At 35.7% G+C, this 16,489-nt stretch overlaps 1 protein-coding gene across 1 annotated transcript; it reads left to right on the plus strand.

Moving 5' to 3' along the window:
• Positions 1–165: 165 nt before the first annotated feature.
• LOC109014034 (calcium load-activated calcium channel-like) lies at positions 166–570 on the plus strand. Its single transcript, XM_018996345.1, has one exon. The coding sequence runs from the start codon at positions 166–168 to the stop codon at positions 568–570; it is 405 nt and encodes a 134-aa protein (XP_018851890.1).
• The last annotated feature ends 15,919 nt before the right edge of the window (positions 571–16,489 follow it).

Here is a 16,489-nt window from a genome sequence, read left to right on the forward strand (position 1 = left end):
AAAAAAAAAAAGCGGGTGGAGCAACTTGCGGGTCGAACCCGCTGAAACCGACATTATAAGAAAAACTCAAATTCAATTCAAGTCGTCAAACGATTTGAATCCCGTAGAACCCTCGAGAAAACACTTTCTCGCCCTTTCCTATTTGCCAAACAACCACCTATTCCCATGGCCTCTCCTCAGATCTACTCCTCTTTCAAGTACTCCGACAGCCACACCGCCGTGGCCATTTCGTTCTGCACTGCCATAGTCTGCGACACTATCTCCTGGCTCCTCATCTATCGCATCAACTCCTTCAACTCGAGGTCCTCAATTGACAAGGCTACCAAGAAGCGGGAGATGATGAAAACCGAATCCTCCGCCAAGATCGCCAAGAAATCTAAGATCAAAAAGATTGAACGTGTCGAGAACAGCCTTAAGGAGTCGAGCCGCGACCTCTACCTCTTCAAGTTCAAGTCCGGCGCCGTCATCGCCCTTGTCCTCTTCGTCGTCTTCGGTCTTCTTAACTCACTCTTCTTAGGGTTTTCACCATCACGCGGCACCATCTATCTCCATAATATTTTCAACCAATAAAAAAATATGGGTCGTTAGAGAGGACCAACCATATGAAGCAACCAAGAGAGGGCCTAAGACGAGGAAGCTAGCCTAGAGACTAAAAGCAAGAGCAACCCTCGTTGTGTTTCTACTTAGAAATTGAAGTGGTTTGACAACATTAGCATTCATGGAATTCGAATGGAGTGGTTTAAGGTTTATGTTCATGGGATTTGTAAGGTTTTTGTTGGATCTGTTTGTATACAAGATTTGGGTTCCTGCTTTCAATCTCGGGTCGGGTCGCCCATATCAGATTGGCCTGTGTTTGAGACGATTCAGGTCGGGTCGAGCCAATACATGAGTCAGTTTGCTGGGATTGCAGCCCTACATAAGATCTAGATATAACTTATTATTATGGATTTTTTAATTGTCAAAAAGGGTTAGTTATAAAATTAGTCCCTTGATTTTAGCAAGTTTGCAAATCACTCAGTTGGTTTTAATCTTTTTTATAATTTACTCCCTGGGTATGCAAATTTTTGTAATTCGATCAATCCATCAGACTTTAGTTCAAAACGTGTAAATATTATTTAGATCAGAAGTTGAAAATATTTAATTAAAAGAACTTTCAAACATATTAAAAGGATAAGAAAAAATGAAACTTAATAAAATAATCATAAAATATGAACATGGTTAAGAGAAACAAAATAAAACTAAAAATGTTAGTAACTAATTTTAAAAAATGATGAATTAAAAAAAAACTTATTATTTTGAAATTATAAATTATTTAAAAATAATGATAAAACTATTAAATTATTTAAAACTACATTAAAAATTGTAGAAAATTAAGAAAAATATTTGAAAGAATTCTGGAATATTATTTTTTTAAATAAGTTAAAATAGTTTATAAAAAATCTAAAAGAATAACTATAAAAACATTTAAAAGAAAAAAAGAAATAAAAGAACTCGTAGGAGAGGGAACCCTTTGGTGGTAGCACCTAGAGGGGGGAGGAGTCGGATCCCCCTCAAAATTGTTTTTGTTTTTTAGAATAAGGTAACTATTTTATGTTTTAAATTATTTGTTCTATATTTAAAATCTTGTTAGATTTTCATTTTTTTAATAAGGGTGCAACATGTCACCATCTATTTTCATTTTTTTAGAATAATGCCACATCGCAACCTCTTGGCCGGTTAGATGAATTGGCTGGAGTAAACAAAGGATAGAATTGCAAAAACTTGCATATCCATAGAGTTAAATTATAAAAATTTGAAGCCGATGGAGGGATTTACAAACGAGCTAAAACACAAGGACTAGTTTCATAACTTACCCTTGCCAAAGGCTGTCATTTATTGCATTGGTTGTTTCAAACATAAAAGTGCCTAGATTAAAGTTGAACATTAAGCTTTTCTCTCTCTCTCTCTCTCTTTTTAAATAGGGAACGGACTTTATTCATTATAAATCAAATCAAATCAAATCCTGAATACAAGAAGGGACATTCCCTTGTCAAGAATAGTATGAGGAACCAATAGAGAATACCCAGGTACAACCTTATTAACATCTCTTCTCACATGATTAGCCGACCATTTGCCAAACTGCTTCAACTATAGCTTGACATCTTCAACTACCATACTTGTACTCACCCTCCTCTGTGATGTCCTTAATAACCTATTGAGAGTCTCCCTCTAGAATTACATTATTGAGTCTCATCTTTAGGCCAAAACATGTAGCTTCCAATGTACCAAATGCTTCTGCAAGTAGAGGATTAGGGAAGAGGGATTTGCTTAGTCTTGAGGTGGCAAAAACCTTCTCAGTCCAGTCTCTCACTATAATACCCACAATAATTTTGCACTGTGTTCTATCAACTGCAGCATCCCAGTTAATCTTATAGGTGTTTAATGGAGGTGGATGTCATCTAAGATCCGTAGGTTTCAGCACACTTGGTTGAACATCTTTACTAGTTTTGGAGTCTTTCATCCATTGTAACACTTCTTAAGCTTGCTGGGCTACAATGTTGGGGTGTCTGAAATCAACTTGAAACACACAAGTATTCCGTCTCTGCCATACTCTTTTAGACACCACTGCTACTTCCTCCACAACCTCCTTTCCCTAGTCAAATCCCATCTTCTCAATTAGTTCCGTATAATTACTTTTGATGATGAATCTCTTTTGGATTTTCCTAGTACATTGGTTCCATATGTATTGAGCTTGGTGACTCTCTCGAATTCCTATCCTGTGTCGTCTTTGAGCAAACTTTTTCATTCTGCTTAATAACACCACAATGAAAGCAAAAAGAGGGCAGTCTTTCATACTTTGTAGGAAGCCATAACTGTTTTTGATCTATAGTCATAAATCTTCCTCTAGCTAGAGGTTTGTAGATATCTATCTCCACTTTGATACATAGGAACTGACCCCAGCCATTAACTACACCATTAGTATCGACTTCTACAATCTTTCCCACTCCATAACCAATTTGATAACCCACCTCTTTAGTCATGCTAATTAATGGCATGTTATGGACCTGTATCCAAAATGCTTCGTTAGAAAGGGAAAGTCCCATGGTGGGATGGACCCATCAAAAGCTTGCAAGCATACTAACATTCTGTCAAATGACCATGGCCTCTCCATGAGGATTTTATGCTTATCCTGTTCATATTGAAACTTTACCAAAACACGATTTTCTCCCACATCCTTGAATTGAATCCAACTTTCTGTCCTCCAAATCGTCGACATTGTGGACCCGAATGCCTCCATATTGATCATTTTGTCAGTAATGACCAATGCAAGAAGACACATATTCCCTTTGGTGACTGATCTGTTGACTTCTACTGGCGTCAGAATGGCTTCTTGTTTTTCTTAATCAGTTGAACATTCAGCTTTGATTTGAAGTAATTGCTACTTGTAGAATCATTTTTTTGTCATATTTTAGATATTAAGTTTTACTCTGCGTGCTCTCCATCTTGTCGATCTTGATTCTTTAACATTCTATCCAGTAACTCGAAAGAATCTTTGCTAACATATATTTTTAATTAAATGCTACTTGCATTGCAATCTAGAATAGCTCTTTATCAAACAACTATCTCACACAGTCTTGTGGAAGCAATCGACATCGATGACATTTGCCATCCTTTACGGAAAAAGAGCTAACATATTGTTGCTCATAACGTTAGCACATTTGAGATGTTAGGCTGAGGACCCAATATTAATTTTGTAATATCCAATCCCCCCTAGGGTTATGAATAATGTTAATTTTAAAAAAAATAGAGCGACTGATATATATTCTACTCGCCATTAAAAACTTTACTTCTTATTGAAGCGCGACAAGTACAAAAGATTGATTTTCATAAAATAAAATGTACTTTATAAAATCAAATGAGTCTGCAGAAGCATCTATAAAAAATCTTTCACACCTTGTACTACAAAATTAAATGTTTCTACCTCTTCTTCCTAAGCCAAGTTCCGTCTGGAAACCTCACATCTCACTTTAAGCATCCACTTAGGACAATCACATATTTAAATAAGTTGAATACTCAATAAGAACTACTACATTTTGTAAACATATAAGAACTTAGATTTTCAGTCAGGCAATAACATTCACAATCACATTCATTCACATTCTTCACATTAAGGCATATTAATACTAATATATGCATTCTTTAGTCATAATGTGCAGTCAGGCATTAACATTCAGTCACGTTCAACCTTAAAGAGTCTCATTATGACTTAAACACCCAACCACACCTTTTATCTCTCTATTTCTTTCTCTTGTATCTCTTAGTGCCAACACCTAGCCACTCCTCCACTACTTCAGAATACTTCAAGCTTCTGCTTCATCTACTCCATCTCCTTTGTTGGCCAAGTCACACACACACACCATTGGAGATTTGTTCACAAAAAATACAAGCTACCAAAATACCCCTTTTGCTAGCCATCAACCTTTTAGGTAAAGGAGGAGCTCGACTTTGGGTCACCCAAGGACGTATAGATTCTTTTCGAAATATGCCTTTTTATGCTTTTGGATGATGGATAAACGAATGTGTTTTGTAAAGACCATATCTTGGTTGAGTAAGGAAGAGATGAACATGAGCATAGGAGTCTCAGTTTTGAATGTTTGGTATGATGGTTGATTTTCATAAGATGTTTAGTGCTTGAGTTTATTTATTGATGCTTTGATGTTGAATCTAAAGGAGTACCTTGATCAAGAAAGGCATGGCCCTAGTGAAACAAAACTTTGTCCTTGGATGGAACAATATGTTCATACGTTATGTGTGTTCCTTGATATGTTTTAAGTGAAAAGTTTGACTTGGGTTGATGATGGTTTTAGGTTTTATGTATGTGTGCATATATGTGTAAATATGGGTTTGCAAGACAACCGAACCTTGCTTGAATTCTGAAATATTGGAGTGTGATTTGGGAATGTTGATTTGGAGCAAGTTAAAATGTGTTTTTCTAAGGGGTTTTCGATGTGACCAAGAGAGGGTCTCAATTTGATTTTTAAGGACTTGATCTCTTAGCATGTGATATTTGGTTTTGATTTTAGAAGTTTTAAAAACTGTTTCCTTGGTGTAGTTGAGATCTTGTAGTGAAAGTAGTGTGATGGAAATATCTATGTTGTTTGATAAATGGATGGAGATGTGTGTGATAGATCATGTTTAGGTTGGATGAAAATGGTGTTTTGAATGATATGGAGCTCGGTTTGTTTCATGACGTGAGTTTGAATTTTAATGTTGGTTGTACAAAGGGGACTTATCCTTGTGACCTTCAATTTGACATTCTATTAGTCTTTAATGGTGTTTTACATGACTTAGAGATGTGTTTAATTAAGTCTAAGCATAGATATTAAGTATAAAGCTTGAATTGGAAATCCTTGAGGCTTTTGGGTTGCCCTTTGTAGGAGTCTTTGGTGCTTGTATTCTTGGTATGACAAATGGATATTTTCAATACTTGCAATACAGATGTTTTGATTTAATTGTAAATTAGGGATTTGAACTGAAGTCATTTTGAAACTTGATGCAATGGGTTATGAGTAAGTCCCAGCGAGAGAAAACATTATTTTATTAGAAGAGCCAATTAAAGGGCATACTTGGCAAAAAATGCTTCTCAAGGTGGAGAATTCAAGATTAGGAAATTAGTCTAGTTATTGTTAGGGCATGTTTTGGCTAAGGGTGTAACCGGTCCGATTTGGTCCAGTTTTGAACAAATCTTGGAACCAAACCGATATACATCGGTTTTGCATTTTTAAGAATTGATACTGCATCGATTACCTTCCTAAACTTGTACTTCCGGTTTTTAGTTTTTAATATATATTAAATCTCTAATCTCTTATATATATAAATATTAGTAATACACTAATACTATTAGTATAAAGTAATACCATTGGTATAGTACTATTAATATATGTTAGTGATAATATAGTAACTAATATACTAATATATATTAGTATTACTAATATATTTATCAAAAGAAATATGTTGATAATTTATTAAGCTATAAAATGTAATTAATATATATTTTATATTTAAAACATATAATCAAATAAATTTTCATGTTTAAGATTAAAATTTTATGTTATAAATTATAATATAACATTATTTCATATATAATTATAATTTATAAAAATGATATATAATTATAATTTCTAAAAATGATATATAATATAAAAATATTATATATAATATTAAAAATTAATTAAAAATATATGAATTTGCAAACCAATCTGGTTCTATTTTTAAAATGGAGGAATCGGTTCCAGACCAAACCAACCGCTCTGATCCAATTCAGGCCTATTCTCCGGTTTATTTTTATAGCCCTAGTCTTGGCTACTTGGAAAAATAGTGATTTCCATAGAGTTGGGTGGAAATAGAATCAAAATGTGAGTTTAACTTGAGATCTAAGACACTATATCAAGTCTAAAAGAAAATGGGGCCATTTTACAATTTAGATAATATCCAAGGACTAAAGTGAAAATTCAGCTTTCTTAAGGGCTTAGTTGCAATTGTTAAATGCCTTGGAAATATTCTTATTTTCTTAATTTTACTCTTTAAGAAAAACTCACTTTCCCAAAACATAGCTTAACCGATCCTTATTTTCCACTTAGTACGCTCGAGTAAGTTTCCTCTCGACTATATTTATTGATTATATGATTTATGATTGTGGTTTACTTGTAAGTGTTATTTTTATTTGATTTTTATCACTATTTTATTTATGAAAAGTGTCATTTTCCCTTAAATACTATTGATTTTATTTTATTTCTACATATTTTTATTTATTTTCTTAGATTTGAAGGAATGAGAAGATTTAATATAAAAGGAGACCATTTTTGTACAAAAGAAGAGACTACGGATCCAGACCGATGAGAGGCAGTGAGATCTGAAGAGAGTCGATGGGATTTGGGAGAGGAGCCTTGTCTCATGGGTAGCAAAGAGATTTCTCTCGTCCAAAAGCGAGAAGACTTACCTCTCGGTAGGTGAGGAGACTCGCGACCAGAAAATGCGAAGACTTAGCGACGAGGTTCTAGGCAGTTAGATTGGGCGACTAGTCTAAATGACCAACTTAAAAGATTAACCTAAACGATATCGTGGACAACAATTAGAAAAGGTGAGATGAGTCTTTTATCCCGGTGAGAGTCTTTTATCTTGGTGGGAGTCTTTCCACTTGGTAGGCGAGGAGAGGGTCGTGTGGTTTTTGTAACCTCCACGCTTGTTCATTTTTTACCTCCACGCCAATTATATTCAGCGCACACGACATCTACTTGGTGAGATAATTCATCCCGACTGGGATCAATCTGCTGCTGACCACCAAATCCTTCCGAGCTCCACAATTCAAGTCACATATCACTGAATCTTCCATTTTAGATAATCTTGTTATCCTTGGGATAATTTCTTTTATGTTAATATTTATCTTTATAAATTATTTTGCAGATCTTTAGGCTAGATTGTAGCAGCATTTACATTGTTTCCAGATTTGAATTTCAACATCTATTTAATCTTGACTTGTGGGATGAATAAATGAGAGTTCTGAATCGGAGTCAAGAGTTTTTATGTTTTAGAGTCTGAGTCTGAGTTTAGAGTTTCAGAATTTATTCTTTAGTGTTTTTCCGAAAGACGGAACTGGAGGGTAAAGGCGAGAGCCGCATGCCGCATGCCTCATCAACCGACTTCAACAAAAATACCAGTTTTATTCTTTTTCTTTTTAATTTCATTATGAACTAATTCTATTTTCTAAACCTTTGATGTAGCCTAGCATTGAAGACACAATCTATATTCTAAGTTATTTTATTTTCAATATTTTCATGATTGAGTGTTTATTTCTTATTCTTAATGCTTACAATTTTCTAACTAACTATTGTTCGATCTTTTGGATTGCAATGAGACTGAGAGGTGATTTGTAATTAAAGCTCTAGGATTAAACACCATTAGTTGAATGAAAATAGAGATACTTTATCGCGACTAATGTGAATTTCAAGAAAAAGCCAAATAATTTAATGAGTTTCAAATTAGTTAAATTCACTTCAATTTTCCAAATAGTAATTAATTTAGTCTATTTCAATACTCAATAACATAATTATTCCTGTGAGTTCGATAATCATTTTTCTTTAAAAGCACTTTATTACTTGTTACGATTCTGTGTACTAGCAAATATATTTTTATGCAAACAAGTTTTTTGCGCCGTTGCTGGGGAGATTAAGAAAAAATAAGATTGATAATCAATTCTCACTACAGTTGGCTACCGAGGAGAGCAGTGCAATTGTACAAAAGAAGCTGCCACCTAAGGAACTAGGTCTTGGAGAAGCAAATTCGACCACCATCTCTCTACAGCTGGCAACTGAGAAGAGTAGTGCAATTGTACAAAAGAAGTTGCCGCCTAAGGAATTAGGTCTTGGAGAAGCAAAACCGACCACCATCTCTCTATAGTTGGCGGATATATCCATTAAATACTCAAGAGGGCTCATTGAAGACGTACTGGTGAAAGTTGATAAGTTCACTTCCCGACCGACTTCATTGTACTCGATATGGAAGAGGATGAGGAGATCCCTTTGATACTGGGCTGATCTTTCCTGGCGACGGGGAGAACCTTAATTGATGTCTAGCAAGGGAAACTCATTTTGAGGATTGGCGAGGAGCATGTCATGTTTGACGTGTTTAAATCTATGGAATTCCCGTCTGATGTACATTATTGTTTTCAAATAAGCGACCAAGACATGGTCAAGGCTGACGAGACGTATGGAGTTGAATTTCCAAAGCTACCACTCGAGGTATGTCTTACTCACTCTACGTCTATTGAATAAGAAGATGAAAAGGTTAAGGAGTGTGAGAGATATTTGAAAGCTGCACCTTCCCTTTCTCCTTCAATAAAACCGAAAGTGGAATCAGCCAACGTCACCAAGGAACTACCTAGGCTTGAACTCAAACTACTTCCATCAAATTTAAGGTACGCATTCTTAGGCCAGGACTCTACTTTTTCAATCATTATTAACAGTTCCTTAAGTGATGTAGAGGAAGAGAAGTTGCTGAGAGTCTTGCGGGAACACAAAATGGCCTTGGGTTGTACCATCTTGGACATCAAAGGAATTAGACCATCTCGGACATCAAAGGAATTAGTCCTTCAACTTGCATGCACAACATTTTAATGGAGGATAATTTTAAACTAATCGTCCAACCTTAAAGGAGACTGAACCCATCAATGCAAGAAGTATTGAAGCTTTTAGATGCCAAGATCATCTATCCAATCTCAGATAGTGTATGGGTAAGTCAAGTGCAAGTTGTCCCAAAGAAATGAGGGATAATCATGATCAAGAATGATAACAATGAACTCATACCGACGATGACGGTCACAGGATGACGAGTATGCATAGACTATTGAAGACTGAATGATGTAACTCAGAAAGACCATTTTCACTTATCTTTTATTGATCAAATGCTAGAAAGACTTGCCGGCCATGCCTACTACTGTTTTCTAGATGGATATTCCGGTTACAATCAAATAGCCATTGCACCTGAGGATCAAGAGAAGACCACTTTCACCTGTCCTTACGACACTTTTGCATATAGGCGCATACCTTTTGGTTTTTACAATGCGCCAGCCACTTTTCAAAGATACATGATGTCTATCTTCTCGAACATGGTGGAAAAAGTTTTAGAAGTCTTCATGAATGATTTCTCGGTTTTTGGTCACTCTTTTGATAACTATTTATCTAATTTATTTTTAGTTTTGCAGAGATGCAATGAGAAAAATCTTTTTTTAAATTGGAAAAAATGCCACTTCATGGTCAATGAGAGAATAGTACTTGGCCACCACATTTCCTTCAAGGGAATCGAGGTCGACAAAGCACAGATAGAAGTTATTGACAAACTCCCACCACCGACCAATGTGAAGGGCATGATGAGTTTCTTGGGTCACGTCGGATTTTATCGTCAGTTTATCAAGGATTTTTTCCAAATTACTAAACTTCTATGCGCTCTGTTGATTAAAGATACTCGGTTTAAATTTTATGATGAATGCTTGCATGCTTTTGAAACATTAAAAAAAAATTAATTTCAACACTTATCATAGTAGCACTGGATTGGAATTTACCTTTTGAATTAATGTGTGATGCTAGCGATTATGCTATAGGGGCTGTTTAAGGACAGAGAAAAGATAAAATTTTTCATGTTATTTATTATGCAAGTCGGACCTTAATAGAAGCTCAAATTAATTATGCTACTACTGAAAAAGAATTGTTAGCAGTTGTGTTTGCCTTTGAAAAATTTCATTTTTATTTGATAAGTTTGAAGGTGGTTGTCTACACTGATCACTTAACACTTAAATACGTACTGTCGAAGATGGATTCTGCTACTGCAAGAGTTTGATTTGAAAATAAAAGATAAGAAAGGTACCGAGAATGTAGTGGTCGACCACTTATCTCGCCTTGAGCTTAAAGAGCCAGCTGGCGAGGAAAATTTTCCAATTAATGAGACCTTCCCGGACGAGTAGTTAATGGCTATACAATTTGTTCCATGGTATGCCAACATGGTAAATTATTTGGTGTCCAAAATTCTACTGACTGAAATGACATATTAACAAAAGAATAAGTTCTTCTCTGACTTGAAATATTATTTTTGGGAGGAATCTTTTCTGTTTCGGCACTGCACGGACCAGATAATCGGGAGATGTGTGCCTGAGAAGGAGATGGCAACTCAGACATTGCCACTCATTGGAAGTGGGCGGCCACTTTGGTAGGCAAAAACAGCAGCGAAAGTTTTACAATGCGGCTTTTATTGGCCGACTATTTTTAAAGACTCTTTTAATTTTTTTAATTTATGTGATCATTGTCAAAGGGTTGGCAACATTTCTAGGAAACATTTTTTTTTTATAGAAGAGCCAAAGTCACTTGTCCATGAGTGACCCCGTCCAAAATTTTATTAATAACCCTCACTTGTGGCGGAGGAATACCGTGGTTACAGACCGACACCTAGTATTACAAAGAATATTACCAGATGTCAAAATTACACAACAAAATAACAAACCTACTAAAACGGACAAACATTACACACGAACAAGACACTAACGATAACGTAAAGAAGGCAAACCCAAATTATCCAAACGGATTAAACCACGAAGCACCCTAGGCACCTCCCTAACAAATCTCCACTCTGAATTAAGACCCGACGCACCACTCCGAGCCAACCAATCCGCAACTTTATTTCATTCTCTATAAACATGACGAATAACGCACACCATAGAATCCATGAGAGCCAACGTATCTTCCCAAAAATCTTCTAAATACCACACACCACACCTTCTCCTATTCCACCATGAAATCACCTCTTGCGAATCTAATTCAATTTCCACAAAATTAATCCCCAAATCCTTACATGCCTTGAGCCCCTGAAGAACAGCTAACAACTCCGCTCTATTACTTGTACCGATACCAATAGAAGAATTAAAAGCATAAACCATAAGACCATGATCATTCCTAATGATACCGCCCACCCCTGAACAACCAGGATTACCCAGACTACTCCCATCTGTATTCAATTTAAACCACCCATGAGCTAGCTTTTGCCAAGCCACTGGTTGTAAATGCTTTCTAATAGGAACCAAAACAGGAATATTCAATGACTGTAAAACCTGTGAATCATGTCTGGAACAATTCCTAACCTTTTTCATATCTCGAACTACAACTCCCATCCATCTACTAATAGAAAGCCGAACCGAAAAAATAGACTGGAACCTTCCCTCCATACGCGCAGCGCAACGTCTAGTCCATAGATGCCAAGTAATAATAGATGGTAAAATCCCCACTATTATTCCCAGTTGAGAATTAAAAGATGCCATTCGAAACCAAATTTGTACCGTCTCCCTCCAAGTACGACCAATAGGAATACCAAAAATAGATCCATAGAAATGCCATAAAGCCGATGCAAATTCACCTGTAAGTAACACATGATCTTGGTCTTCATAATTACCTTCATCACAACAATCACAACGAGAAACTATCTGGATCCCAATGCGTCGAAGACGATTATCAACACTTAATGCCATGAACCACACCTTCCACATTAAAACCGAAACTTTAAGTGGAAGTAATTTATGCCATACCCAAGGATGCCACTCCATACTAGATCCTTGAACACGAATATAATCCCAAGCGGATTTGGTCGAAAAATTCCCACTGTCATTCTTCATCCAGATCAACACATCAGATCAACACATGAGATGCCTTTAAACAATATTTTAGTGATTGAATTATTTGATGTTAGGGGTATAGATTTCATGGGTCCTTTTCCATCCTTATATTCTAACAAATTTATTTTGGTTGTTGTAGATTATGTCTCCAAATGGGTGGAAGCGGTCGCCTTGCCAACCAATGATGCGAGGGTCATAGTGAATTTCTTGTGGAAGAACATTTTTTCTTGATTTGGCACGCCGAGGGCCATAATCAGTGATGGTAGGAAGCATTTTTGCAATCGCCAATTTGAAGTGCTACTGACTAAATATGACGTTACCCATCACATGGTGACATCATACTACTCTCAAACGAGCGGCCAGGTCGAGGTATCTAATCGGGAGCTGAAGTGCATACTGGAGAAGACAGTGAGTGTCTTTTAGACAGATTGGACGAAAATGTTAGATGATGCGTTATAAGCCTATCAGACAACATTCAAAACACCGATCGGGATGTCACCTTATCGACTCGTTTATGGAAAAGCCTGCCATCTACCTGTGGAGGTAGAACACAGAGCCTATTGGGCGATGAGAACACTAAACTTTGATTTATAAGTGGCTGGCAAGAAGAGAATACTGCAGCTCAACAAGATGGATGAGTGTCGCAATGATGCTTATGAGAATGCTCAGATTTAAAAAGATAAAACTAAAAGATGATACAATAAGCCTATTCCGAGAAGGGAATTCGAAGTCGAGCAAAAAGTTCTATTATTTAACTCAAGACTTCGACTCTTCCCTGTAAAGTTGCACTCTCTATTGTTGGGACCATTTGTGTGACCCGTGTCTTTCCCTATGAGGCGGTTAAAAATCATAACAAGACAAAAGACACATTTAAAGTAAATGGACAGAGATTAAAACCCTATATGGATGGAGACTTTAACTCAAAAAAATGTTTCATCGATCTCGCTAGTAATAAATGATTAGAGGACAATGTCTAGTTACAGAATTTAAATAAAGTGCTTTTAGGAGGCAACCCAAGTTTTATTTTATTAAGTTTTATTTTTGCTTAATATTATTCTCTCTTTTTTTTTTATCTTGTAAGAACGAAGAGGCGATGAGATCTCCAAGGACTACACGGCTGCACCTTTAAGGAAAAAATTCAATTGGAATACCAAAAAAAAAAAAAAAAAAAAATCAAAGGAGCATCTCTTACATTCTCTCATTCTTTGCTTTAATTTTTCTTTCTTTTTTCCATTGAGGATAATGTGATATTTAAGTTTGGGGAGAAAATATATTATTTTATTTATATAAAAAATAAAATAATAATAATAATGATGATTAAAAAGTATGGTTTGATGAATAAAAAAAGCCTATGATAAGAATATGATTGAAATTGATTATAAGTTTTAGGAAAAATTCTCATTACTTAAGTCTAGTTGTTAATTGTTTACTTGGTCTTACTTAATTTGATATTTTCTAGGCTCAATGAATGCTTCTTATGATCATTAAGTGTTTTGAGTACCTAGAGAAATTTTATGTGAATTTTGTGAATTTATAGTCTCAACTCACTCTAGAACTTGTTTGATTACACTCAAGGCGAAATCTTAGACAAAATATTACTGTGGTAATGATTAAGGCATTCTTTGGATCGATTGAGCCTTTCAAGCTTACCTATTTATTATCTTTATCTCTAGTCGCCCCTTTGACCTTTATTGAAATATATTTTGGCCTTATATTTTTCTTTCTTGTAAACCTCATATTCTCTACCTATTTGAGGTTAAATACTGATTTCCTTATCTTTCAAGAGAACTAAGTTTACACAAAGTCATAGACTCACAAGAGCATGAAAGGCAAGAGAGGTAGAATGTCTACAAATAAAGTTAAATATAGCAATATTTTCAAAATCATAAGTTTGGGGATGTGAAGAGTCAAGTCGTCTACTATGTAGCCAACAAGAAAAGGTCGACGAGAGTCATCCACAAAGACAATTGAAAAAGTATGGAATATTTCCACAAAAAAGAAAAAAAAAAAATGTCTGACCTACCAAATAGAGGGGTAAAGAAAGAGATACTTGGAAGTGCAATAAAGAGAGATATGTTGAGAGATTTACAAAAATTGAGAAGAGATGTTTGTGTTAGAAGTGAGAATGCTCTATTTATTCTGTTAGTGTTCAAACTTAAGTTCTCTTGTTTTGTTTGAATCCTATATTTTCTTTGCAGCCCTTACACTAGCCTTACATTACAAGTTTAATGAAGACCTATTGATCCCTGGTGATAGTTTATGTTTTACATTAGTGGAGAGTGATTTTAAAAGCAAGCCTATGGAGTTTTTAGAGATCCATTATCTATTTACTTGTTTGCATAAAACTATTTGGGGAGTTAATGATGAAGTGAGAATGATGGGTATGCATGAATGTGGAGATGGATAATGCGGTGGAATTGAGTTTTGAATTAACTTTTGGGTTTGATTGATCTTGAATGATTCGTTTGAATTATAGAGTTTATACAATCTTTGAAGCAATAATTTTTGTGAATCAAATCAATTCTTGTTTTAATTGTCTTTTTTTTTTAATTAAGAGCCGGAAGTCATATGTCCAATAGTGACCCTTTCCCAAATTTATTCATAAAACCTTCACTGGCCAATGGGAGAAAAAACCCAACAAGAGCACAACCAAGAAAACAAACTAAATAAACCTATAAATCAAAATAAGGTAAGCAAAACCAAAAAAAAAAAAAGGCTACTAACACCTTAAAGAGGGAAGGCTGGAGAAGTCCAACCAGAGCAATCCTCTAAGAATCTGAGGCATGTTACAATTATTAGAGTAACCAATTCTACGTCTGAGGCACCCTCCTTTGCTAACCAATCCGACAATTTATTACCTTGACGGAACACATGCTGGAAACGACAATTGAGAGTACGAGTCAAACCAACAAGCTCTTCCCAAAACTCCTCTAGGTACCAAACACCACATCGCCCTCTATTCCACCAAGAAATAACCACCATCGAATCAATCTCTACTATCACATGTAAAATATTTAATGATTTGCAAAGCCTCAAACATTTTCTTCTTTACTCGGCGAGCAAAGTTTAAGTTTAGGAGTATTTGATAAGTGTTATTTTTATGTGATTTTTATCACTATTTTATTTATGAAAAGTCTCATTTTCCCTTCAATATTATTTATTTTATTTTATTTCTACATATTTTATTTATTTTCTTAGATTTAAAGGAATGAGAAGATTTAATGCAAAAAGAGAGCATTTTGGTACAAAAGATGAGACTACGGATCCACACCGATGAGAGGAAGTGAGATTTAAAGAGAGCCGATGAGATTTGGGCAATGAGCCTTATCCCGTGGGTAGCAAAGAGATTCCTCTCACTCAAAGGCCAGAATACTTACCTCTTGGTAGGCGAGGAAACTCACGACCAGAAGGCACGAAGACTTGGCGACAAGATTCTAGGTGTTAGATTGGGCTACTAGTTTAAACGACCAACTTAAAAGACCAACCTAAACAACATATTGGGCAACAACTAGAAAAGGTGAGAGGAGTCTTTCATCCCGGTTGGGAGTTTTTCCACTCGGTAGGCGAGGAGAGGGCTATGTGGTTAGATTGGGCTACTAGTTTAAACGACCAGCTTAAAAGACCAACCTAAACAACATCTTAGGCAACAACTAGAAAATGTGAGAGGAGTCTTTCATCCCGGTTGAAAGTTTTTCCACTCGGTAGGCGAGGAGAGGGCTATGTGGTCCTTGTGACCTCCACGCCCGTTCAGTTGTGACCTCCACGCCAGTTATATTCAGCGCACATGGCATCTACCCGGTGGGATAATTCCTCTTGACCAGGATCATTCTGCTGCTGACCACCAAATCCAAGTTCTGAAATCAATCTATAGGCTAACAAATCCTTCTTAACTTCGCAATTCAAGCCGCATATCACTGAATCTTCCATTTTAGATAATTCGCTTATTCTTGTGATAAATTTTCCTTTATGTTAACATCTATCTTTAGAAATTATTTTCTAGATTTTTAGGTTAGATTGTAGCTGCAGTTATCTTGTTTCTAGATTTGAATTTTGACATCTATTTAATCTCGACTTGTGGGATGAATAGGGGGTTCGAGTTTTGAATTGGAGTTGAGAGTGTTTATGTTTTCGAGTCTGAGTTTAGAGTTCTAGAATTTATTTTTGAAGTATTCTTCCGAGAAGGTGGAACTGGAGGGCAGAGGCGAGATTTGTATGCTTCATCAACCGACTTCAACGAAGAGCATCAGTTTTATTATTTTTAATTCCATTATGAACTAATTCTATTTTCTAGAGTTTTGA

This window comes from Juglans regia, chromosome 14 (assembly GCF_001411555.2).
Source record: "Juglans regia cultivar Chandler chromosome 14, Walnut 2.0, whole genome shotgun sequence".
Lineage (NCBI taxonomy): Eukaryota > Viridiplantae > Streptophyta > Magnoliopsida > Fagales > Juglandaceae > Juglans > Juglans regia.